The 26,785-nt window shown below is 46.7% G+C and overlaps 1 protein-coding gene across 6 annotated transcripts in view; it reads left to right on the top strand.

Annotated features, from left to right (window-relative positions):
* NECTIN1 (nectin cell adhesion molecule 1) overlaps positions 1-26,785 on the top strand; it is a 189,229-nt gene that overhangs the window by 90,387 nt on the left and 72,057 nt on the right. For 5 of the 6 annotated variants that reach the window (XM_043991825.1, XM_043991826.1, XM_043991827.1 and 2 more), the window contains exon 5: positions 1,609-1,760. In XM_043991825.1, the coding sequence (XP_043847760.1) occupies positions 1,609-1,760 (152 nt within the window). Of the gene's footprint in view, positions 1-1,608; positions 1,761-12,831; positions 14,100-26,785 lie in introns of those variants that run through there. The other variant, XM_043991823.1, reaches the window with a different exon arrangement.

The raw sequence follows: 26,785 nt of genomic DNA on the forward strand, positions 1-26,785 counted from the left end.
GATGAGGAGAAGGAGACAGCGGTGATGATCATAATAATAATGTTTCTGTCTGCACTCCACTGAATGTAAGGAGACAAGAATAATTAATACTAATGATAGCTGACAAGGATAGAGTACTTTGTGGTTTATGAAGCGCTTTGCCCATATTATCTGCTTTCACAACATTTCGGAGTTGGAGGAGATCTTGAAGGCCACCCAATCCAGTGTGAAAGTTTATGACCTTCTGAGCTGGCTACTACAGGTGTTTTTTTTTTTCCCTTTTTCCAGATGAGAGGATAAGGCACTTGCCCATGTCGTACAGCAAGCATGTGTTGGAGGTAGAATTCAAAACCAGATCTTTCCTGACTTCAGATGTGTACTCTTGCCATACTCTATATCCTACCCTGAAAGAAAAGGCAGAAGTATCATCTTAGTATAGGTCAGAGAAGGGAAGACTACTCAAAGAGAGAGAGAGAGAGAGAGAAAGAGAGAGAGAGAGAGTCCATTCTTTTCTGTTGTGTTCCAATTAAGTCACTCAGCTAGTAATAGGCTTTCTTTATCATGTTTCCCTTCTGCTTGATACTAAATGTGTTTTCATTTTTGTTCAGTGACTCAACTTGACTCATACTGCCCCAACCCCCAATATTTATTTTTAACGAGTCATCCCCAGGAAAGTTGGCCTTGAAAAGTGGTCAGAATCGTGCATTTTCCTGGGCTTACTCTCTACTTCTCTTAGGCTCACAGAAGGAGCAAAGGGGTGGGTAGAAGATGGATGATCCAGACTTCCTGAGGTCTCTGGGATTTCACTCCCAAATCTCAACTCTCCTCAGACTAACTGCCCTAGCACCTCATTTCCAGCCTCCATGATGTGCATGCAGTGCAGGGAGACAGATAAGGACAAGAGGATGGGAAGCTAGATGTTGGGTTCAGGCTCACCATATTCTTCCCTCTCCCATTTCACTTCAAAGTTCTGCTCATCCTAACCTCTAATTCAGTTGCAGAAAATCACTGGAGGATCAAGGCTAAGAAATGGGAGCAGTCTAGAGGCAGAGAGAAGCTAGAAGGGTATAGTTAGAAGTAGTTAGAAGGGTGAACACAAGCCTGTTAGAGCTGGCTAAAAGAGGGAATTTAAAAGGGCACAAAAGCAGTCATGTTGAACCATCACAAGGAAAATGCTACATAATAGCACCACTTCACCTTGGATGAGCATGCCACGCTTCCCCAAATCAGCTCTGTGACCAAAGGAATAGGCATCCCAAGCTTCACTCTGCATCACAGCCTGGGGGTGGGGGTGGGGGTGGGGGGGCTGGAAGAAACATCATCCTTGTCCTTGGGAGGCACCATCGAATGGGAGAGATATAGGACAAATAAACATGTTTTTTAAAGAAAGGAAAACTCATTAACAAGGGCATAGCTGGTTGCAGGTATATAGTGGAATGATACCACAATTCAATTCTACAAACACTTACTGAGCATCTTCAATGGGCAATCCTCTGTGCTCAGCTGGAACCAAGGGAGATTAATCAGGGTTGAGGGAGAGACGTGACATGATCTGTCAAGGAGGTAGAAAGAAAATGTTTCTCACGATGGAAGGATGGAGGAATGATCACTTTATCCCTTTCATTGCAGCTTGAATGGCACTCTCCCTGCAAGTATGGATACCCAAAACAAGACCCTGTTCTTCAAGGGGCCTGTGACCTATAGCCTGTCTGGGACCTACATATGCGAAGCTACTAATCCCATTGGCACACGCTCAGGCATGGTAGAGGTCAATATCACAGGTAGGAAGCTTATGACCGCCCCCACCCCCACCCCACCAGACCCATTCCCACTTCCCTCCTCTTCTGGCCCCCCTTCTAAGGCAGCATGGCTTGTACCCCAAGCTTGGCCTAAGCCTTAGGACCTTGGATCTTGTCTCTCAACTGGAGCTACAGATGGGTTATTGTCTGTCTACCTTTGCTTATGCGCTCTGTCCCTTGAACCCTGGGCTCTGGAGGACCCTACTTTTCTGTCTTTCTTCTGTGCTTGACTGAGGTCAATGATAAGAGAGGAAATGTTAGGCATAACGAAAGAGTCTGCAGGGGGAGGAGGACAATTGTTTGTTCTTTTGGGGCGAGTTACTAGGGCAAAGTTCTGCCGTTTGGAATTTCCCTATATGTCCTATTGAGAGAAAGTCCGTGTGTGGTGACAGGACTCTTTACCAGTTCTGGTTTGTGCAGCCAGACCCATAAAGGGTCCTTATTTCCTCCTTGGCAGCATGTCTATAATTCTGGCAGCCGTTACCAGGTGAAGGGTAGTATCTGGCTTTGGTTGTGACAATCAGATGGCTAGGCTACACATGGTCCGTTGAGAGAAAGCAAGGGCATGGAATTACAGTTTTAGATCTGAAAGATCACCTAGTCTATAATCTGATAGTTTTACAGATGAGAAAACTCAGGCCCAGGTTAAATGAGTTGCCCAGAGTTTGTGTTCTAGACAGGAAGTAATGCCACACAGCTGCTAGTCAAGAAAGGAAGTTTCGCCTGAATTGGTGGTTAGAATGTGGTATCAGAGGGTGTCAAAGTGGTCACAGATAAGAAAGTCTGCACCAGGGTAGTTTTAGTAGAGTTAGGGGAAGTGATCCTGCAGAGCATTCCGAAACAGCATTGTCCCTGGAGATTTGGGTAGGTAGTTATTTGCTACAAGGTGACGGGGCAAAGATGGGCTCCGGCAGTGATACCTCAAGGGCTGATCATCTCTGAGCTGTGATACTATATTGTTGGGGTTTTCTGGGGAGCTCCCTTGTGGGTGGATTTGTATCACAGGCAACAAAAGCAGAAAGAGCAACCCTCCAAGAACCTCTGGAGCCATCCCAGTGTGATCAGAGACCTGTCCTGCCCTTGGGGCCTTCATAAGTTGCCCTTCTCTCTCTCTCTCTCTCTCTCTCTCTCTCTCTCTCTCTCTCTCTCTCTCTCTCTCTCTCTCCTTTATCCCCAGGAGCACCTTTCTGTGCTCCTGCACCAGGGAAATCATTGCTCCCTGCCTACATCAGGCTGTTGGACCATGTGCACCCTAGAGAAATGGGAAGCAGTAGCAAGAGAAGGCAAGGGCCTTCGCAGCTACAGTTCCCATCTACATAGAGAATGGAAGAGACGGGGCAAAGGCACACTTTGCTTCCTCTCCAAGCAAGAGGTCAAGAGCTATCTGTAACTAGGTCTGGCAGGAGAAGAAGTACTCATCCTTGGGAAAAAGTCCCAGAGGTCATCCTGAGAAGCACCTGGGAAAAGGGGCTTTTGATGAGATCGACAAGGACTCTATCTGACAAGAGATCTCCTGGCACCAGGGAGATTCTCATCCTTAGTTCCCAGTCAGAGAAAGAAGAGATTTTTCCTTCCTGGTTTATCTTCTGTTGGTACCTCTAGAGAAACTGCCTCCAGGGAGATCAGTGAGCATGGTTGGAGGGGATAGAGGAGACCCAGCGGTCTTGACTCGATGAGCTAAAGTCCAATTCTTATTTCATTATCACTTTGTTGTCCCTCTCCACCATGGGATAATTGCCAACATTGAAACCCACAAGTCTCATAGAAGTAGGTTTAGATTTCCAGCCTCAGAAGCTTAGGAGAATGCTTAGTTTCTCATTTCTCTTGAGGTTATAAGGGGTCCATGGCTGCTGTGTGGGGTTACTGTTGGTTGGTGTGTCGCCTGTAAAATTTAACCCTGGGCCTAGAGAAAGGGGAAAAGAGGTAGGGAAAGAGTCCTGAAGACAGGCTATGAACAGACAAAAGAAGAGAACAAGGACAGGCATAGGGAGGAAATATAAGTAGAACGTCTTCTAATCAGATGTCAGGTTGTAGAATCAGGTTGGGATTGTGTTGCTTGTCTTAGTGATGGTGGGACTGGTGATGCTTTACCTGGGGTGGGGGGGAGTGTGGGGGGGGGACAGTTTGTGGCACTTGGGTGGGGGAAGAAGAGAAGAAACATCGTGCTGTTCACAGAGATACTCAAAATAATGATGGTGGTGGTGATGATGGTGGAAGGGATGACGGCCGCCTTGTTCTTGATCATGTGAATGGCAATTCTGTTGATAATACTCATGAAGAGGGGTGTGCCCACCATTGGGTCACTGATGCCAGACAGCTGCTTTCGGGGGAAGAGTAGGCCAGGGGACAACACAACTTCCATGACACTAATGTGAAGGGATGCTTCGGACACATCATAAGGGGGGAAACGGGAGGGGGGCAAACGAGGCAGGTCTCTTCCTCCACCCGGGTCCCCAGGGGTGCAGTCTGGGGACTTAGTGAAGGGTGACAGGATCGTTGGCTGCCTTGTTAGGCCAAGCTGAAGGGAAGCTGAAGCTCATTGAATCATTCATGAGCCCAGGATCTGTTTATCCAGCTCTCCCCGAGGGCTGATTAGGCCCCCCGCTCAAGAGGACTCAGCCGGTCGTGCTGAGCCATTACAGGGACATTTGTTCCTGGGCTCGAAAGCAATTTCAGGATTGTCAGCCGACCACAAAAACCTCTTCCCAGAGCCGTCTGCCACAAACAGGACTGCACCTGCCATACTGGCCACCCTAGGTGGAGAGAAGCCAGCCCCACCTCTGAAGAGAGTCCCTCACTCTAACCCTGATCCAGTGACCCGGACATTCATTCTCCAGGGCCAGGGGGCCCTGGTCACCGTGCTGAGCTGGGGAGCTAGCCAGAAGGAAATGGATAAGTGGAAATTTAATATTTGATTCTGGCCATCCGTCTTGCTAATAGCTTTTCCTGCCTCTCCTGGGGGAGGTGGGTGGTATACATCTGTATAGGGAACTGTGTAGCTGGGAGAAGAGACGGCAGGAGGGTAAGTCAGGCCGAAGGGAACATGTATAACAATGCATAGATAACCAAAGCATGTGCATGGGCACGGATGCCATACATGAACATGTGTGAGCCCCTACCAACATGTTTCCACTTATTGAGCCCTCTCCCAGGTCCTTTTTTCCTCCTAGAGTCTGAGTATATATCCCTGTGACCATGAACACATGCAGGGACACAGACATGCCATCTTTTCCTATCAAGAGTTGTGAATGACTTGAAATTGCAGAAGATAAGAGATAGAAGGTCATATGTATGGGCAGTAAGAATTGGATTTATTCAGGCTGGGACAATCTCCGCAGAGTCAGATAGAGTTGGAGGGACAACAGACACTATAACTCCCTTATTTTAACTGCTAAAGAACTCAGGCCTGGTGAAGCCTTTGCCACCAGGTAAATTGGCTAGTGCTCATAGATCTCCTGGAAAAAGACACCAAGAGCCAAATTCCTTCCAATAGATTTCAGGGGTAAACCTCATCCCAGAGCCCCTTGGGAATGACAGTCTTTCTAAGACTTCATGCCCAAGTAAGTCCCCAAGCAATCACAAACATTCTGCCCCCTGCCCCAATTCTGTATTCTCCTTCCTCAGCTAGGAATACAAACGAGGACTGCAGTTGTATGGGATCCTTTGGATTTGATCAGCCTAACGAAAACCCAGTGAAAGATACATGGACTTAGTGAACTGAGGGCTGAAGGTGAGGAAGAAAGAGTATTCTGACTTCTCTCCAGCTCTTCAGCCCACTTCCTCACCCCCCTTTCATCTACTTCTTACCAATAAGGCCCATCCCGTGACCCCAGGTCTGTCACCTAAGGAATAATGCCCCCCATTTCCTCCATACACTGAGTCTCTTTCCCCATTTAGAAGACTTTTTTAAAAAAAATTTAAATGAATGGGGGTTAAGAGAATAAGGTATGTGAGGTTTAGAGCTCTTCAAAAAACCCATGACTGGTTCTCAAGGGTTCTCTTTTGCTTGATGAGAAGTATGTGATCATTACTTGTCTGTGTATCCATGTGTGCTAGCAAATGTGAGTCTGTAAACATGTGCAGGTCCTGTGGGAGAGTATATCTATGAAAGTCTAGATGGAGTACTCAGAGGGAGGATTAATTCTCACCACTGGTTTGGCTGGGCTCCGTCCCTCCCACCTTCTTCCTGATGGCCTGAAACAGGCACCACAGCTGCAGCAGCTGGACAGTGGGAATTACTTCTGAGAGGTTGAGCCTGAGATTCCCTTGCAACTGCATTGCATGCTGGGAAATGTAGTTTCTCTCCAGTTCCCAGGGCTGCCCTAGCCTACAGCTTTCTAGCATAACATTTTCATCACTAGACCTAAGAAATAAGCGGTCCTTCTTCTGACACTAGACTTACCCCAAATACTAAGCTTAGACTATCTACCTTGAGCTATAACCCCAGCACTGTTACCACCCATGCGTCAACCCCGCCCCCCCCAACCCACTCCAGCTGTCGGTCAGACTTTGCCCTTTGTAGGGCCCATCCAGGGGAGGCAGTAACCTGGGCTCTGGCCAGCCAGCAGGAACGCTTCCTCAGCTCAGTTCCCGCTGTAGCTGCTCCCAGCTGCTGCCCCTCCTCGCCCAACCCCAGGCCTTGCTTCTGGCATTGAAACAGGAACTACTGGATGAATGTGACAGCTGGCAGGGCTAGAGGGGGTGGGGGTCGGGTCAGGCAGCAGCAAAGGCGGATGCCTCATGCCTGAGCATACAGCCTCCTCTGTTCAGGAGGGAATGGAGGAAGTCTCACTCCCCACATGGCCACATCCCTCCCCTCTCTTTCTGAACTTTAGTGTCAGAATACTTTCACTGAAAAGCCATTTGAGCTATCCCCCTGCCTCCAGGCTAGCTACTCAGCTAGCTAGACAAAGGCCATGCCTTTCCTTATCCTGAAAGATCTCCAGGAAAGAGCCCCCCTCCCCCTCTCCCTTAGGGCCCACAAGAAAACAGAGGGGTCTGGAGAAGGCTGAAGCACTCTATAATATGGTACTAGGCATCTTATTCTTCCTGTCTGAGCCTGTGTGACCTTGGACTGGTCACTTCATTTGCCTAGGTCTCAATGACCTTATCTCAAAAGGAGGATAGACAGTGATATCTCTAAGGGTCCCTCCCAGCATATTTCCTTATGACTATAAGATACTGTGAGCTCCCATTAGAGAACTCAAGGCTTTATTTTTGGCCTCCTCCCATATGGACAAGGTATTCAAGTGGGAAACAGTTACAGTCCATTTGGTGGGGGGAAGCATATGCAGCTGCTCAATAACCATACAAGGCAGGACTTAGTTAAGCATCAAAATGAGTATTAATGATTTTCATCAACCTTATTAACAATAAGCATTTATTAAGCACCTACTATATGCCTAGGAAGAGTAAGAAAGGCAGAAATATGGTCCCTGTCCTCAATGAGATCACTTTCTAATGGAGTTCATAGAAAAAGGAAGTCATTGTGGGCTGGGGTGCTTACAAAAACTGTACATAAAGCAGGTGGGGCTCCAAAGAAACCTGAAGAATAGTGGGGATTTCAAAGGGGAAAGAAGAGGGGAAAGGGCATTCCTAGTGGGGAACACAGGAGTGAAAGGATTGGCCTCTTTAGGGGACAGTGAGGATCTTGGCCTGGCTATGGCAGATGACTCTTATTGGGGATTTGGGGAGATGGAAGTTGGATAACTAAGGTGGTACCAGTGCCTTTCACTTAGTAATAATTTAATAAATGTTTGTTGAATTAAATTATGAATAGCTTTGAATTTCTGAGCTGACTATCTTATGGGCAATTTCAAGCCACTGAAGGTTTTGAAACAAGGGAACGGTAAACCAAAATGGTGCCTGAGTGAGGTGAATCTGGCAGCGGTTACATTGATGAAGCTATTTGGGGTTTCTAAAGTGCTTTCCTCACCACAGTCCTTCCAAAATAGATAAAATATAATATTGTTATTCCCATTTTCCACATAAGGAAAATGATACCCAGAGAGATTATTTAAGCAACTTGGTTGTACAACTAGTAAGTATTAAAACTGAAATTTTAAGTTTAACACACCTTGGGGTTGGGGTTGGGGGTAGGGAGGAGAATTGAGGAAGAGAGACTCATAAAAAAACCTAATATATGAGTTCTTCATAGGAGAGTCATTTCAAAAAAAGAATCAACAGGATTTGGTCACAGGTGGTATATAGGAGCTGGAAAAAATCATGTGATCTAGAATTGGGACCTTCCATCTTTCCTAACCCTTGTACCAGTATCAGTAGGATCCAGGCAGTGATATTCTGTAGGCAATAGGACAGGCAGAGTGGGACTTGGCTGAGAGGTAAGAGATGAAGGGATGTACAACTGAGGAATAAACATACTAGTTGAAACTGTGGGATGAGAATCGTTCACTAAGGGAAAGGAGACAGACCAAGAAGAACAGAGGACCAAGGACTAAGCCAGTTAGTGAACAGGAAGAGAGAAAGGACAAAAAGGCAGACATCTCAGGTTGCACAGACCAATAGAGTTTTCCCAGTGGAAAGAGGGTTGATGTCCTACACCTGCAGTTTGTCCATCTTTTGGCTCTGCAAGTCCTCGGCATCCCTCAAGGCCCAGCTTAAGTGCTGCTTTCTTCCTGAAGACTTCCCTGGATACCCTAACCCAAAGGGTGACCTCTCCTGCCTCTGAACTCACTGTCTGCAGGGTTCATTAGGCCTGTGGCGCAATCATAGACTAGTTTTGGGAGGGACTTGGAGCTCATCCAGATCAACCCTTTCATTTTACAAATGAGGAAACTGAGGTCCAGAGAGAATTGATTTGCCTGTATCCCTCCCTACCATGGTGTGGAAAGAGCTCTACATGTGGAGTCAGAAGACCATGAGTCTGAGTACAGGATCTAACAGTAAAGCAAGCGCCTTGTAAATTTCCGCCATTATATATGTATGTCCTGTCTCCTTCACTAGACTGTAAGCTCCCCAAGGCCAAGGACTGTTTTATTTCTTGCCTTCTCTCATTGTTTCTAGTGCTATGCCCTTCACACAGCACAGTAAGCACTCAGTAAATGTTTATTGAATGGATGAGGAGGAAGTTAATGTGCAGAGGGGAGAAGTGGTGGAGGTCCAGGCAGAGAACTGAAAAGGGATCCTGGAGGTTAGTCGAGGAGGAGCTAGGATTACTGCCGCCTGCCTCCACGGCCCCACATAAAAAGCCCTCCCCTTCCAGGTGGTGAGCAGGTGCACAATCTGATAAACAGGTAGGGCTATAAATGGGAGGGGGAACTGAGCCGGATGAAGGAAGCTAGGGGAAACTAGGAAGGGGCATGTGCCTGGGAGCTGGGGAAGGGAGCTACCTGGAGGGTTTCCAGCAGAGGGACAGCTACATCTCAACTGTTGGCAGTTTTCCCTGAGAATAGTAGGTAATGTGGGTGGGACTCATCACCACTGCCATGGTGAAAACTCACTGGGAAATAGAGTTCAGCTCTTAGAGCTAGGAAGGACCTTTGAGACCAACGAGTGTAGTCCCCTTATTTTACAGACAAGGAAACAGTCTTAGAGAGGTTAAGCAACTTTCCCAAGGTTGCACAGCTAACATTAGCACAGGTGGGGTTAGAACCCAGGTCTCCTGAGTGGTGTTCTTTCTGCTTCTGAGATGGAGCTGGCAAGGGATTTCATCTTCCGTTTTCCTCTCTGCTGTGAGAAGTCAGTTAGTCAATAAGACCAGGATATATGGGAAATGAATGAGCACCCTCACTGAAACGTTGGGAAGGCAAAGGAGGGGCAAAGGCAAGTTCCAATCCCTCTTCGCCTCAACTTCAGGGAGCAGAGGCACAGAGTCCACAATGGTACCTGCGGATTCTGTGTAAGAGCATGAAAGGTGTGAGGAGGAGTAATCTCTGGATATAAACCAGCCTGTCCTCCCTCTCCACTCCCCAAACTGAAGACCTACAGACTTAGTGCCCCCCACCCCCACCTCCCAAAGTTGAACTTTCTCCTTACTCTACACCAGGCCAGCACTGGCCTCAGGAGCCACCCAGTGGTGGTGCTGGGAATGGCCACCAGTCTTCCTTGCTGTGAGCTCTCCTTAGGCCTGCAACCTTTGATCCTACCCCTTTTGAATGCCTTCTTCCCCCCCCCCCCCCCCCCCCCCCCCCCCCCCGCTTCCTCTCTCCCACTCCTTTTTTCCTCTTTGTCCTTCTTTAGAACCTGCTGTGATACAGTGGGAGGCGGGAAGAAGCATTGGAGTCAGGAGACCTGAAACTATTGTCTATTTACTATCTTCATGTGTTGGGGACTCATCTGTAAAATGGGGGTTGGTGAGCAGGTCAGACTGAAAAATCTCTTAAGAAAATCCTGGCTAGCTTTAAATACTAGCGTATTTCAGTCACTCTTCCATCCACAATGGAACCATACCAAAGTATGACCCAGGAAGGGATTGGGGAAGAGGAATTAGGGAAGGAAGGAGCATCTGTCACCAGCTTTTTCACTCCCCTATTTAATGCAGGTGTGCAGTCACCCACTGCTCTGCTTCATGGGCATAAGCTGGTGACTCCATCACCACCTCACCTTTCTTTTTCCCCTTCTTCCTCATCTCCTCTTCCTCCTACTTGTCCCTCCCACTCTCTCTCTCCCCACTCCTCTCCTTCCCTCTCTCTCCCACTCTCTTCCCCTCTTCTCCTTCCCTTTCTCCCCCTCCTCCCTCCCCCTCCTCTCCTTCCCTCTCTCTCTTCCCCTCCTTTCATTCCCTCTTTCTCTCTCCCCCTCTCTCCTCTCTCCCCCTACCTCCCCTCCTCCTGCTCTATCCTGCTTTCTCTCTCTTTCCCCAGTTTATCCCTCCCTCTCTCTAGTCCCCTCCTCCAGCTCTCTCTCCTTCCTCCCTCAGCCCCTTCCCATCACTCTGCCCAGCCCTTCTGTACAGACACTCTCCCTCTGGGATTTTGCAAGCTCTCCTTCCGCCATCCTTAACCCCAGCTGACCAAAGACACCAGCTGTTTCCATCTGTTAGAGTGCAACCCTCCCTCAGCCTCAACAGGAGAGGAGCAAGCTAGCCAGGGTGGGGTTTGGGGCAGGGAGAGAAGGGAGATTGCAGGGTGGGCTTGGGGCAGTAGTCCTTATTTGGAGACTGATTGTAGATAAGCAGCTACTCTGCCCCCATTTCCCCCAGAGCAGATATCCTTCTCGGTGGACTAGTTCCACCTGCTTCCTGTTCCTTCTCTTTCTTATGACCTCTCTTCATAATGTTTTCAGCCTAAGAGTAGGAAGGAGTGCTTTGGAGCTAAGGAGGTGGTGCACATATAACTGGCATACATGCGGGGGGCGGGGGTTGTTCTGTAGATCAGTGTATCTTTGCAATGCACCCGCCGTTGTACCCGTCTTTGTTTCAAGTATTTTCTCCTGCCCCCCCACACACATATGCCCTCCTCGCTGCCCTCTGACCAACATGAGAACAGGTATATGAGCTCCCAGTTTTGTTTCCAATTTTCCAGTATGTAAGCTGCCTTCTAAGTGTGCTGAGCTATGCAATCAGGCAATGAGAGTGGAAAGGATACTGCACTTGGAGCTAAAGGGTGTCTGTTCCAACCTCAACTCTACTGTTAATGAACTGTTTGACCCTGGGCAAGTCATTTAACCTCTATGGCCTTGAGGCTTCTCATCCATAAAAAGAGGATGTTTGACTAGATGACTTATGAGGTCCTTTCCACCTCTAAATCAAATGGACTTATACAATGTTAAGAAGCACAGAGCTTGGCTAATCCAACCCCCTCAATTTGCAAGTGAGGAAACTGGAAAGAAGACTCAATTTGCCCATCGTCACACAGCATCTTTCCTGGGCTTCAGATTCCTCCCCTCAAAAAGAAGTGGGTTAGATGATCCCTGGGAGCTTGTCTAGGTTGAAATGCTATGCTACGGTGAGTCTGACGCTCTGCTTCCCTACTATCTCTGAGGTTGTCCTACGCGAGTACATGTTTTCCTGCATGGACATGGGTTATACACGGACCATAATGGTTCAAATGTAGGTTGCCCTCCTTTCTGTGAAACTTCAACATGCCTTGTAAGTGGTGTTACTTTTCAAAGAATACCTCTCTATAATTGTCCCATTTCTTTAAGGAGAGCTGATGTCTAGGGTGCAGCTGCTTTTCAGGCAGCTGATACCCAGACTAATATCTCCATGAATGCTCTCGGTCAGCCACACTTCTTTCTGTGCACAAACACTTCTCTCCACCTCCTAATGCCAACTCCTCTTTTGCCTTACCTTTACCTGCTCCAGATCCTGGTCTCATCGGTGTTATAACTGCTTGTGTGCTCAGCACCATCTGATCTGGGCAAGACTCCATTGGGAGAGCCAGGGGTGTCCAGCTTGGGCTTCTGCATATTGGCATCTATTGCCCCCACTCCTACCCTTACCTTCTCCCCCTGGTCATTGGCATGGGTACAGCATCAGTCTGATGTCTAACACCTGAGGATCTCTTCTACCCTTGATCCAGAGAATGGCCTGGCACCCACCAGTGCCTCCCCGGACCAATCCTCTTCAAAGTTGTGGGAAGAGCTAGCCAGTGTTTTTTCTCCCAAGATGGTTATATAAAAATATTCTCATGACAGAAGCATCATTCTCAAAGAACATATCAGGTTCTGAGAAAAGAAGAATTGGGGTTTGTAGGTGAGGTTCAGGCTAGGGAATTGAGCTGACACTGTTTCTGAGGAATTAGCCAGGGTCTCACAGAGATGTTCTGGACGCTAACTTCTGTCTCTCTCTTTGTCCCTCTCTCGCTCTGGTTATAAATTACCCAGTGGGGCTTGGGACATGGTGGGGGACAAGAAGCTGACAGCTGTCAGGACCCCAGGATCCATCCATTTCAGGGATGGGGGAAGCATGAGTCACCAGGCTAAGTCACGGGAAGCCACATTCTTGGGGTACTTTTCCTCCCACCCCTGTTTCTGCCCCCTTCCTGGCTTTTCCCTCCCAATGCTCCCACCTCCCACCCCAATCCTTCCCCCAGCAGCCTTGAGAGGCAGAGAGACTGACGCTGTCCCCCTTCCATCTCTTTTCCTTACCCAGAGTTCCCCTACACCCCGTCTCCAACTGAACACGACAAGCGATCTGGGTCCGGCGTCCCCACGCCCATCATTGGGGGCGTGGTGGGGGGCATCATCCTGGTGCTGTTTGTGGCCTTGGTGCTTGTGGTCTACTTCCGCCGGCGCCGACACACCTTCAAGGGCGACTACAGCACCAAGAAGCACGTCTACGGAAATGGCTATAGCAAGGCGGGCATTCCACAACACCACCCACCTATGGCTCAGAACCTCCAGTACCCTGACGACTCAGATGATGAGAAGAAGGCCGGGCCGCTGGGTGGGAGCAGCTATGAGGAAGAAGAGGAGGAGGAGGGTGGGGGGGAGAGGAAGGTGGGTCCCCCACACCCCAAGTTTGATGAGGACGTCAAGAGGCCCTACTTCACTGTGGACGAGGCGGAGGCCCACTCTGACGGTTATGGGGACCGGACTCTTGGCTACCAGTATGACCCTGAGCAGCTGGACTTGGCTGAGAACATGGTTTCTCAGAATGACGGGTCTTTCATTTCCAAGAAAGAGTGGTACGTGTAGCCCCACCTCTGTGCCCACTCCCTTCCCCCCTCACCCGCACGTCCCCGGCCCCCAGGTCCCCGAGGAGCTCCAGAGACTCGAGTGCCCCACCCTGAAGCCCCCACTACACTCTAAAGGTACAGGGGCAGAAGAATCAAGCTGGGGCAGGGGGCTACTTTATTTTTTATCTCTTTCCTGGATGACTGCCTTCTGCTCCCTGCTCCCTCCTTCAACCCTGACCCCACTTCCTGTGGTGTTGTGTTCGACTGTGGCTTTGGTGTTCCTGTACTTTCCTTTGACTACTATCTGCCCCGTGTATATGGAGCCTGTTCATGTCTTGTGTTTTTTTACCCTGGGATATGAGGGGGCAATGGTACCCAGCCATCTACCCTCACCCCTCATCCCCTGTCCCCAAACACTGGAATTTGTTTATATGTTGTCTTCATTTTTTTTCTTTATGAAGGGGGAGGGCTCCCCTGGAAGAAACCCAACCCACCTCTCCCTCCCCAAGGTTGTTCCCTTTACCTAGGTTGGGTGAACCTAGGACCACCCTCCTCTTTCAACCCACCATGATTTAGCTAGAGTGAACTGATGATTCAACACTGCCCACACTCATCCCAGATGGAAGGGATGAAGGATTAGAGGACTCAAAAGGATGGGACTGGACTGTTCTCGCCAAGGATACTTTTTCAATAAGACAAATTGGGGTTCTTAACTTCTAAGTCTGATAATGTAATGCCTCTACTGGTCAGAGTATATTTTGCATTTTTTTTCCTCACTGCCTAACAAAGGGTTAGGTGGACCGTAATTTGATTCTTCTCTGAGACTCCAGCATACACACACACACACACACACACACACACACACACACACACACACACACCGTTGTCATTTCTTCTCTGGCATCCCCTGTCCTTCACAGGAGCACCATATCTTGCCCTCATCCATGGGCTTCACTCCAGGTGGACATTGCCCAGGTGCAACCACTTCTCTGTCCCAATCTAGGGCATCCTTCTCCCCCAAAACTGGGGATCCTCACCAGCTGAGACAATTGGGGAAAGGAGCCTTAAGAAGAAAAACTAAGATCTGAACACGACCGGATCAGATAAAACCCTAATCTGGGGCCACCTGTCTAGACCAGTCTACACTCAAATTCCAAGGCTTTTGTGTCTTATTCCCAGCCCATGCTGCTGTCTATGGTGCTGCTGTTTCTTGGTTTTCTCTCTTCTTTTGACCCCAATACACACAGCCAAACCCAACTCCAGCACCCCAGATCTTCAGAGGAGGAGGGCCATGGGGCTTTCAGTACTAGAGTAGAATTAGTTAGGGAGTTAAAGGTGAAGAAATGCTGTGTGTGTGTGTGTGTGTGTGTGTGTGTGTGTGTGTGTGTGTGTGTGTGTGTGTGTGTGTAAGGATGGAGAGAAGAGTTGGTAAAGACTCTTATATTGGGCAATGTATAAACCTTTGAAGAGTACAGAATGATGATACAGCATATGCAAGTCAATACCATTGAAGTTACAAAGTTCAATAAGAAGGACAAGGGGGGGCAGATGGACCCTGAGCTCAAGCCCCGGAGAGTTACTCTCTTGTTCATCAACTCCACCTTCCTCCTTCCTGCCCTACTCAGACTTCATTATGTCCTTCTCCCAAAGGAGGACCGTGGAGAAGGCATCCACATTAATACAGGGGGCCCCTCTTGGTCCCTGGCTCTCGGGGGTTTCTCTCAATGAGTGGTTTCCCAGGAATGTTTCCCTACCTGTAAATGGAAAGAGAGAAAGGGCTCAGCACAGAAGGAATTCCCTCCTTCCTCTGTCTCCCCTCCAAGTTCAAAGTGCCTCAATCCCTTCAACCCTCAGAGTGAAGGGGGACTTCTCAGCAGCCCTCCTTCTCCCTACGTCCAGTGCCCTGTCCCTAAATTTAGAGTGATGAGTATGGGAGGAGAAAACCCAGTAGGAACTTCACTCTTCACCAGTGTTTCTGACAGTGAAGTCTCTTCTCATAAGGGACACCAGAGACAGGTGTCAGGGAGTGAAGACTGAAAATGGTGTCTGACCAACAATTCCCACTCGTAGTCAGAGTTCTGGGTACCTTGATCCAACTCAGGGCCATAACTAGAGAGGGTGGTTTTATGGACTGACAGGCAATTGTTTGGGGGGTGGGGGTGGGGGAGAGAGAAATCCTAAAGAGCATGCATTTGGGCAACCCCTTCCATTTGCTTACTTCCACTACACCAGATGCCATTGTAAATACCCAGACAACCTATAACTGGGCCTTAGTTTCCTCATCTGTAAAATGAGGGATTTCAACTAGATGAATTCTTCTTGCTCTAAATCTTAGGGTCCTATGATACTACCCAGAAAACCGTCCTGACTCTCACCCAGGTGCTGCTACTTTACAAAGACTTCCTTCACCCTCTTTGCCATGGTCCTGCCCTCATCCCACCATCCCCTACATCTCTGAACATGGATGGGCTTCCCGGTCAACTTCTGGCCCCCTCACCCTGCCTGCAGGTACTTGAGCAGTGATCCTAGCCCAAAGCCCTTGACCACTAGACCCCCATTCCAACCCTCCCAGTAGGCAGCCCAGTAGCCATGTAGCAGAAGTCTCAAGCCATGCTGACCCCATGGCTGGCCCTTCTCTTGCAAGCCTGGTATTGGGGAAGATGAGTCAGGGAAATCCTGAGAGCTCTTCAGCCAATGACAGGGGCAGGAACAGCTCTGGGACTGGATCCAGGGAGTCCCGCCCAGATGCTGTCTCTCCCAGCAGTATTAGTACTCTCTTTCCCCACCTCTTCCCCACCAAAAAAAGAGCAGGGCATTCCTTCTTTACTATACCGTGCTACCCTTGGCCCACCTCACTTCACATCCTCCTCACTAACCAACTTCTTTGTCTGTTTGTTCTACCCAGAGAGGAGGTAGGGTCAGTGGCCTACTAGAAGTATTCCTTTTTCCTTAATTCCTCCACCCCAGTCTGCTCTCAGCCCTATTCTCCCAATCCGGCATCTTCTGGAATCCTAAAAAGCCTTTTCTACCCACTGACAGACACAGTATCCAACTAAACCCTAGTGTTTCCCTCCCTTATTTCCTTCCCCTCCCCCTCCCAAAGCAAAGCACAAAGAGCAGAGCACATAAGGGATGTCTCAAGGCATTCCCCTCCCCTGGATCCAGCAGGTGGCCCACTGCTACACTCTTCAAGAGGACCAAGGATACCGACGTGGCCATCTTCTCCAGTCCTCTGGCTCTCCATGCCAGGAACTCCCAGGGCAGACATATGATTGACATTGTTTCTGTGTTTGTTCTCAGATGGACAAGGACCAGGTGGAGTGCTAGGGTTAGACAAGCAGCAGAGGGCCCCAGACCCCCTTCTGGTACCCTCTCTTTTGCTGCTATGGCATAATTGGGCTATGCCTTATAGCTCTTCTCCCTCACAGGAGAGATGCTTGGTTCCGCTGTAGATACCCAGTCAATGGGGAAGGATAGACAGGTAGAGAAATACAGTGAGAACTGGGCCTACTAGCTAGCTGCTAGGGCCTTTCCCCATCCCCACAGAGTGAGCTGTGCTTCACCAAGGCTGGCTTTGCAAGAAGGGAAATAAATTGGGGGTGATTTGTGCAACGGCCACCTTGGCTGTTTCCTTCTTGCCTCTTGCAGTGACATCCCCACTCAGTCTGCTGATCTTCCTTCCCTTATTTAATTACAGATTTTGATATCATTCTCATTCCACCACAAAACCTATCTGAGCTCCCTTCCCCTTTGTCAGACCCCAAAGCAACCACATACAAACATAGGCACGAAGACCTAATGCTTGTATTAAGGTACACCACCCACAGACACACGTAGGTTTACATTTCCATATCACACACATGTCCAGTTGTATGCATGCTCAGACATACATATACACACCAACACCCCAAGGTAGGTGGGGCTTGATCTTGCTTGAATGAAGCCCTATAGGGGGAATGCTTTTCTGATCTTGACAAAAGGTGACTGAGTTTCAGAGGGCACTGGGAGAAAAAGACAGGGGTCCCAATATCCCAGGCATTGCTGCTCTCTGCTTCCCCCCCACCAGGCCCAAGTCACATGCAATAATTGTCCCAACTAGGAACCAGAGAGCTAATAATGCTGTTGCTAGGGAAGAGGAGGAGTGAGAGGCTAGCCCAGGACAAAGAGTAGTGAAAGGGGTCAGATGTACACTCCCAGTGAGGAAGCATTGTACTGGGAATACTCAAGAAAGGAGGGAGGATGGTCAGTAGAAAGGAACCTCCCCAGGTCCTGACCTTTTCTCAAAGCACTCAAAGCTGGAAAGGAAAGATGAGGGATGTGAGAAGCAAAGTCCCTTTAGTTTGTTGATCTGGGAATCCCTGATGACTTCTCCAGTCTAGCCTCCCCTGACATCCCCCCCAATCCAAGTAAATACATTTGCATGTGAATGAGGCCTGTGTAGCTGGTTAAGGTTTTCCTAGCCCCATGGAGCCAATGGGGAGAAGATGTCTTCTTCCTTCCCACCCCCCCTTAAACCCCTCCACTCCCCAGCATCAAGGAGCTGAGTAGCAAGTTGGACTAGGTGAACCTCTAAGACCCCAAGTTTGGATTCCTCAATATTGATGCTTTTGATGGCTCAGATGGCAAACCCAGGAAAGCTGGGTGAGGAAATGTGTTTTCAGTGGAGTTTTTGTGTTGTTGTTGTTGCTTTTTTTTTTTTAAAGAAAAAAATCAAGGAGAGGGCCCCTCCTTGCCCAAGATCGTAATGAGCTGCCTTTTCTTCCCTCCCTCCTCCCCCTTTTTTCTTTGGTTGAGTGAAGCATTACCAGGGGATGGGCCCGCCAGATTCCCACTTCTGACTATTGAGCGGGGTATTTGTTCCCCCTTTGTATAAAAAAGAAACTTATGGGTAAAAATGTACTGAGGAAAAAAAATGTACTTTTTTATAAATAAAGAGTTTAAAACAAATTCTGTTGTCTGTGTGCCATTTTCTCCCATCTAAGTTTCCAGGACTGACTTTCCCCCAAAAATAGTGATTTGGTTTGGGGTGGCCTGGGCCCAGGGCAGGCTGACTCCTGAAGACTCTGGCAGCTGCTTGGCATTGGAATCTCTCCCTCCTGCTTTAGATGTCTCTGGGTGAGGCCAAAGAAAATTGGATCTAGATCTGCCCTTCCCCCTTTCATATTTTGTCCTTGGAGTTGTAGGGACCTGAGTCAGAAGGTTTCCTAGCATGGTTCTCTCACTCTTGGTCCCCTAAAGCACATGGTTCCTCATAGGAACATGGCTTTAAATCCAGAAGGGACCTTGGAGGCCAGTCATGGATCTATGAGGAAACTAAAGTTGAGAGAGTTGGAATAAAATCTTTCCTAAAATGACTTAGTGAAGATCACACACACACACAGTAAGTGGTAAAAAATCAGGATTTGAAACCAAGTCCTCTGACTCTAAAACTGCCATTCTTTTCATATGATGACTTATCTTTTCCAGTGTGCCTTCTGGGAGTCTAGGACCCAAGTGTGTTTTTTTTCCCCCTAGTTCACCTAGCTGGCTAGGGCACAGCATCTTGGAATTCATCACAAATGAGCTCTAAGTCAGCTTCATGCCCAAGAAATATTCCAGTGAGTGCCAAGACCAGAAGCTGCCCAATACCCTGAGCTTAGCACTTACTATGGGCAGAGCCCCAAGCTTGGCACCATGGGGAGGAGTAGATCAGTCTTCTCTCAGACTTCAAGTGAATAGTAGTCAGAGAAATGAAGACAAATTGATATCACACAGTGTCGAAGTTACCTAAAGCTAGACTTATTTGGTGATAAGGAGAACAAGAGCATTGGTCCGATTTCTGGGAGTGGGAAGTGGGGTAGATGTCTCCACTTGAAACTGGGGGAGGTGGGGTGATCTAGGATCTCATTCTTGGTTTACACTTGATAATGGCAGCAAATATGTACATTTCAATCAACAAGCATTTATTAACCTCTCTTACAATGTGCCAGGCACCATAAGCACTAGACATACAAAGACGAAAATGAAACAGACCTTGTCCTCAAGAAGCTTACATTCTAATGGGAAGATAATTAGGTTTGGTTATCTGGGGCACTATACAATGGGAAACTGCTGGACAGATACATGGTAAAAGAGGGGAAAAAACTTACTTAGCAGTGTCTGGTAGCCAAAGCTAATGGAGGTCCTAAGGAACAGTCAGGACCAACTCTTAAGTGGTCTCTGCCTCCCCGAAACCCTCTCTATCCACTTTGTTGCCCAAAGCAGAAGGATTTGCACCACCATACAAAGGTTCCCCAGTTTCTATCCAAGATACATAGCATATTAGGATTAGAAGAAATCCTCTAATTCTCAACCTTTTTTGTGGACCCTTTCTCAGAAAAACATTTTCAAAAGCTTAAAATAAAACATGTGGGATGACAAAGGAAATCAACTAAATTGAAACTTGTTTTTTCTAAGTTCTAGGACCCCAGGTTAAATACTCCTCATTTAGTCCAACCTATCGAGAAACCCATAGGGGAAAGTGACTTGCACAGTCACAAAGCAAGTTAATTTATGGATCTACAGCTCGAAGGGACCTCAGAGACCATGTATCCAAACCCCTTGTTTTATAGATGAGGATACTGAGGTTCAGACAAGGCTTAAGTGACTTGCCCAAAGTCACCCAGCAAGTTAGTGTCAGCATAGGTACTAGAACCCATGTCTCCTAATTCTAGGGGCCATTGTACCACACTGCTGTCTGTCTAAACTCCAACCGCCCCTCCCTGCTCCCTTCCTGATCTCTCCTTCACTCCTGCCAAGTCTTTCTCAGAAATTTGCCAAGTTAACACTTGTCAAGTTGAACTGCACCCCTGGAGAGTGGAGAGGTGGGGAATGGAGGAAGGTCAACTTTGCCCTCCGACCTTACAATGAGAGGCCCCTGAATGAGCCTCTTCCCCAATCTTGCCTCCCGAGGGATTCCACAGTGTCATCCCGAAGGGCTTACACAGTCATGCTCAGGTTGCCCTATACTTATCAGCCCTCGTCCCGATCCCTAGCCTCCGCCCCCAACCCACCATCTGCTTCCCATCTCCAGGCTTGGAATGCAGTACAAATCGATCTCTCTCCAAGGGAGGGGGTGCCAGTGGCTGTTCCAGTAGCTACCCCACCTCCAAATAGTTTCTCTTTTCACTGAAATCAACACCAGGAGATCAGGCTACATCACTGGGAAAGAGGGTTGTGGTAGAGGGCAGACAGGTCTGGGTGGAATGATAGAAACTTAGGACTGAAAGAGACCTTAGAGATCATTTAATCTGACTCCCTCATTTTACATATGATGTTTCCAAGAGGAAATGACTTGGTCAAGGTCATACAGCTAGGAAGTTGGAAAGCTGGAACTCAATCCTGTACCTTCTGACTCTGGGTTCAATGTTGTTTCTGCTGTAAACCAGGGTGCCCAATTAGGGGGTAGTGCCACTGTCCACATGGAGGGAGAGGGGGAGGGAGGAGGTGGGCCTCTTTCTCCAGGCCTAGATACTGAGGTTAGGCGATAGTGATGGAAAGAAGGGCCAGGCATATAAAGCAAAAGGAGTTTGGGGGAAGATCTTCCCCAGCTGTGGGCAGCTGGAAGGACCCAGGGTCTCCGAGCCAAACTAGCAGAATTGGGCGAGGCAAACTTGAGGGTGTGTGTAAAGAGAGTGTTGTTTGGATACTGGTATGCTAATGAGATGCAAATTGTCTGTTTAAACGGTCACTTCCCAGGTTTTCCTGGCTGTCCGATTAAGTTAATTTTTAATTTGTGCTGGCAATAAATGCTTAATTACATTATTAATATATTGGAGTGGAGCAGTGGACGGAGCACTCTAATTGGCATTTAACTAGATCGTTCTGGCAAATTAGCTGAGCTTTTCTCAGGCAGCAGGAGGAGAACGTCCCAATTAGTCCCCCATGCTGAGAACTTCTCCCTAGCTTCTCCTGGCGGAGCTTGGGGCAGGAGCACTCCAGACCCAAGTCTTTCCCTTCCCATGAAAGCACCAGGATGACACTATGGTCTCCCTATAGCCCGATGCCCCTGTGGAGGAAACTTCTCACTTAACAAGAGCACCTGACCCCAGGACATTGGGAAGGAGCCCTGTAGGCATGTGGCTGAGTTAGAAAGCATAGCTTAGAAATTCTACCAGAAAGCTATGGGAAATGAGTCCACTGACTTATGGGAGAATCTTTTGTTTGTCCTTCTCCCATGTGTGTGTGTGTGTGGGGGGGGACAGCAGTTATAGTAGCTTAATCATCAGGATACTTAATGTCCACCTAGAGCTCAGGAATTTAGTGCCTTTAGAATATGCCCTGTCTATTCTAGGGAGGTTGTCCTACCTTGACTGATGGTGGATGAACAAAGATTGCTAAAAACATGATAATAGCTAATACATATATAGTACTTTAAGGTTTACAAAGCACTATGCATATATTTTCTCATTCAAGCCTCACAGGAACCCTAGGGTAGAGTGCTAATATCATCTCTATTTAATGAATGAAGAAACTGGAGGTCACAAAGGTTAAATGACTTACCTGTTGTCACATAGCTGGTAAGTGTGGAGAGGAAGGATTTGAACCCAAGTCTTCCAGATTCCAAGTGTGTGTGTGTGTGTGTGTGTGTGTGTGTGTGTGTGTGTGTGTGAAAGAGAGAGAGAGAGAGAGAGAGAGAGAGAGAAACAGACAAAAAGAGATGACAGATAAGATAGAGATGAGATGAGATAGAAAGAAACAAAAAGATGAGAGATAAGACTGAGATGACAAAGAGATGAGATAGAGATGAGAGATAAGATAAATGAGATGGGGGGAGAGAGAGAGAGAACAGGAAAGGAGTATCCCCAGTGGTGTTATTCAGAAGCAATGGTATGGACTTTATAGGTTCTTGAGGTATCTAAAATTAGAACTAACCCAGGCAGGCATCCCCAGGATGGAGAAAGGAGAGGCACCTAAACCTTTTTTATCTTATCCTGGTTACTGAAAGTTGGAGGTGGGTGTGGAACTAGAAGGAGACCCAGTCCTTGCCCTTCAGAGTGCCCCTATTTGAATGTGGGAGACAGGTTCCAAAGTTCAGAATGCCCTCAAAGCAACCAATGCCTTAGTGTTTAGGTAAGCCAGAGTTAAGGAGTTAGAATCCAGATAAAATCCCTGGAAGATGTGAGTCTTAAAGTTTTGGAGAAACAGGAGGGATATGAATCAGTAAAGAGAAAGGAAGAAAACATTTGAGGATATAGAGGAAGGGTGGCAAATGTCCTGTGGGGAGATTTGGAGGAGACTAGCTTCTATTTTTAGAGCACTAGTCAATGTTGGAAATTGGGCTCCAGCATCCTAGACTCTTAGGCTCTTGCTAATGCCATTTTTCTATGTGCTACCCTGGGGTTACAAACCTTGAGTTTTCCTATGTCCATGATTTGTATAATCTCACAATCTGTTCGTTGTCCCCTAATAAAGAACCGTGGGGGGGGAATGAACGAAGGCAGCCAGGAACGTTCTGCCTCCTTCCCTCTATCCCCCAACTCCAGTTTCCATCACCTCCCTCTGGAGAGAGTACTATTTTTTCCCTTTTTTTGTACAAATGGGTCCTCTTCCTTTTTCTTTGTTGGCTTTGGAGTATAGTGGTGTATAGGCCCAGTTCTGTCATTGGCTGAATCAAAGGATATGCACAGTTTAGTTGGGGAGGGGGGGGAAGAAGAGAAACACAATTCCAAGCTGCTTTCCAGAATGGCTGGACCATTCAGTTCCACTGCAGAAATCTTTTAAAATCTTCATTCTTTCATCCAGTGTGTTTGCTATTCTTCCAAACTTTGTGTCATCTTGTTCCACCAGCTTAGAAGACCCAGGTGGGCACAGTAGGTAACAGGGGAAAGAAGGAATAAAAAAGAAAGCAGCCATAAGCTCTGGAGGGACAGCCGTGCTGGCTGAATTTGCTGTCTATAACATCCATATGGACACAATTTAGGAATGTTGTTTTTGAGCCCATAAGGCCCAAAACACTTGCTCTCCTAGTAATCCATACAGACCCATGGCTGCTCCTTTTGTGAGCAGTGAAGAGAAAAACACTGAAATGAGCCACTGTGCACAGGATCTTTGTCCTGGGTAAGAGGGTGGGGGGTGGGGGGCAGAGAAACCAGAGCAAAGAAACAAACACAAATGGGACCTGCCTTCTGGGAGCTCCCAGATGATATGGGGATATGGGAACTAAACATAAAAGAGAAATAATCGCATATGCTATGGAACACAAATTAATATCCTCTACTGTAAACTATGGTGCATAATTGATAGAGGGATGTTGAGTCATAAAGTATCCAAACTGAGTGAGCTTAATCAGGCAAGTCTTCACAGACAAGGGGAATGCTGGGTAGAATTATTTTCTCACAGATTTTTGTTTTGTTTTGTTTTGTTTTTCAGAGGAACCTCAGAGTGATAAATTGGTTAAATTATACCTGTGGTGGTATACTATTGGAAAGGGCCTGGACACCATGTCATAGGAGAATTATTGAAGGAACTGGGGCTGTTAAGATAAGACTTGGTGAAGTAAGATGTAGTGGGGGACATGATAACTATCTTCAGATAGACAGGCTGTAATGTGTGTGCACAGATTAATACGAACAAGACAGGATATGAATCAGAGTAAAGTAGATATACATTTGAATTTAACAAATATTTATTAAGTGCATATAGTGTCTAAAGCCTGTGTTAGGTACTGGAGACACAAAGGCAAGAATGAAATGTGCCCTACCCTCAAAATGCTTATTGTCTATTGGCATACAAAATGCACTGGGAAAATCTGAGGAGGGGAAAAAAACACTTGCAACTGGAGAAATCATGGAAAACTTCATGGAGGAGGTCATGCTTGATCTGAGCCTTGAAGGAAGTTATATATTCTGAAAGGCAGAAATGAGGAGGGAGTGTAGACCTATGCAAAAAGAATCAAACAATGGGATATTAAGTTCTGAGGGAAGATAGTCATTGAGTCTAACTGGAACATATAGAGAGGGAAGAAGATTATAAAAGTTATTAAAGTAGGTTGGAACTACATCATGGAGGGCTTTAAAAGCCAGGCTGAGGAATTTCTATTTTATCTAGAGGCAATAGTGAGTCAATGAAGATTTTTGAGCCAAGGAGAGGTTAGATTTATGCCTTAAGAAGATTATGTTAACTTGATATTGATTGGAAAAGGGAGATCCTTGAGGCAGAGAAACCAGATTAAAGGTTCTTGTGATAGTCTGGGTAACAAGTACGGAGAACCTGAACTAGAGTGATGAAATTGAAAGTAGAGAGAAAAAGACCGATGGAAAACATGTTGGAGAAGTAGAATTGGCAGAATTTTGGTAATGGAATGGATTAGATGATCATTAGTTTAGAGCTGGAAGGCAGCTTAGACATCTTCCACTCTCACCCCTTAATTTGAGGAAAATGAGGCCCAATGAGGTTAAAGTGATTGGGCCAAGTTACACATGTAAATTCAGCACTCTTTCTACTTCACCAAATGATATATAGTGGGCAAAGGAGAAGGAAAAATCAAATATAACTCCAAGCTTTCCCGCCACTTTTTTTTTTTTGGTAGGGGGCAATGAGGGTTAAGTGACTTTCCCAGGGTCACACAGCTAGTAAGTGTCAAGTGTCTGAGGCTAGATTTGAATTCAGTTCTTCCTGAAGCCAGGGCTGGTGCTTTATCCATTGCACCACCTAGCTGCCCCCCTTTCCCCCACTTTTAACATTTAAAAAACATTCTGAATTTAACATTGCCAAATAAAATGGCCATTTTCTTATATATTTGTTGTTCGGTCATTTCAGTCATGTCTGACTCTTTGTGACACCATTTGGAATTTCCTTGGCAAAGATACTGGGCAGTTTACACTTTCTTATACATAGTAGACCAGAGGAAAAGTATTATATATGAAATTGCAGTTCTCTCTTATGTACAGCTTGCTTTTCAAGTGAACAATAAATTCAATCTACAGTTATCAAAGCTGTCCTACTTGTCTGTGCTTCTTTCTGACTTCCATTAGATTGTAAATTCCTTGAGGATGGAGACTATTTTCCCCCTTTCTTTATATATTCAGTGTGGCACATAGTAGGTCATAATAATAGATAATATTTATGTAACTTGTATTATGTTCCAGACTGTGTTCTCCTTGCCACAGAATGAATGCTTTTGAATTGTAGAGCTGGAGAAGACTTTTGAGAGTCCCTTGGAGATCAGGGAGATCAAATCAGTCAATGCTTAAAGAAATCAATTCAGGCTCTTCGCAGGAAGGTCAAATACTGAAGCTAAAGCTTAAATACTTTCACCACATAATCAGAAGATTGTACTTCATTGGAAAAGACCCTGATGTTGGGAAAAATTGAAGGCAAAAGGAGATGGGACAATAGAGGATGAGATGGATAGATAGTGTCATGGAAACAATTAATGTGAATTTGGAAAGACTTCCAGAGATAGTGGAAGATAGAAGGAACTGGCATGCTATGGTCCCTGGGGTTATGAAGAGACAGATACAACTGAATGATTGAACAACATTCTGGACACTGTCTCATTTACAATTACTTTACAATTATCTCATTTGATCTTCGCAATGATCCTGGGAAGTAGGTACTATTCTTAGCCCCATTTTACAGAGGAAGAAACTGAGGAAAATAGCAGTTAAATTACTTGCCCAAGGTTACACAACTTGTGTCTAAGGACAGATTTGAATACAGGTCTTCTAGACTCCAGGCCCAGTACTGTAGCCATTCTGCCACCTAGGAGCCCCTAGTAGGTACTTAATAAATGCCTGTTGACTTGGTATAATGTCTTCCTTTTCTGCATAAAAAATGCCTCAATAACTATTTGATTTTGCCTTCTTTATTTTTTTTTCTACCCCACAACTATCCTCACTCACTGGGGGAAAAAAAAAAGAAAAAGAAAAATGGAGTCCTTGTTAAAAGTCAAGCAAAACAAATCTCGACATTTGCTGTGTCAGAAAATGTATGTCTTTTTTTTCCATCTTGAGTCCATCACCTCTCTCTTAAAAGATAGGTAGCAGGCTCCCTCATCAGTCTTTGTATCATAGTTAGTCATTGTACTGATCTCTCTCTCTCTCTCTCTCTCTCTCTCTCTCTCTCTCTCTCTCTCTCTCTACTTTCTCTCTCTCTCTCTCTCTGATGTTGTTATTGTATAAATTCCTCTGGCTCTTCTGAATCAATTCTTACAAGCCTTCATAGGTTTCTCTTAAATTGTCAATTTCATGGTTTTTGTGATGCTATAATATTATTCAAATTCAGCAATTTGTTTGGCCGTTCCTTAAGAGTTGGACAACCCTTTAGTAAACATTTCTTTGCTACTGGAAAAGAGCTGCCATAAATATTATTGTTCATATGGGTCTCTTTCCTCTTTCTTTGATCTTCTTGGGGTATGTACCTAGTAGTGATATCATTGAGTCAAAGGGTATATGAACTTTAGTGACT

The sequence above is a fragment of the Dromiciops gliroides genome, chromosome 3 (assembly GCF_019393635.1).
Source record: "Dromiciops gliroides isolate mDroGli1 chromosome 3, mDroGli1.pri, whole genome shotgun sequence".
NCBI lineage: Eukaryota > Metazoa > Chordata > Mammalia > Microbiotheria > Microbiotheriidae > Dromiciops > Dromiciops gliroides.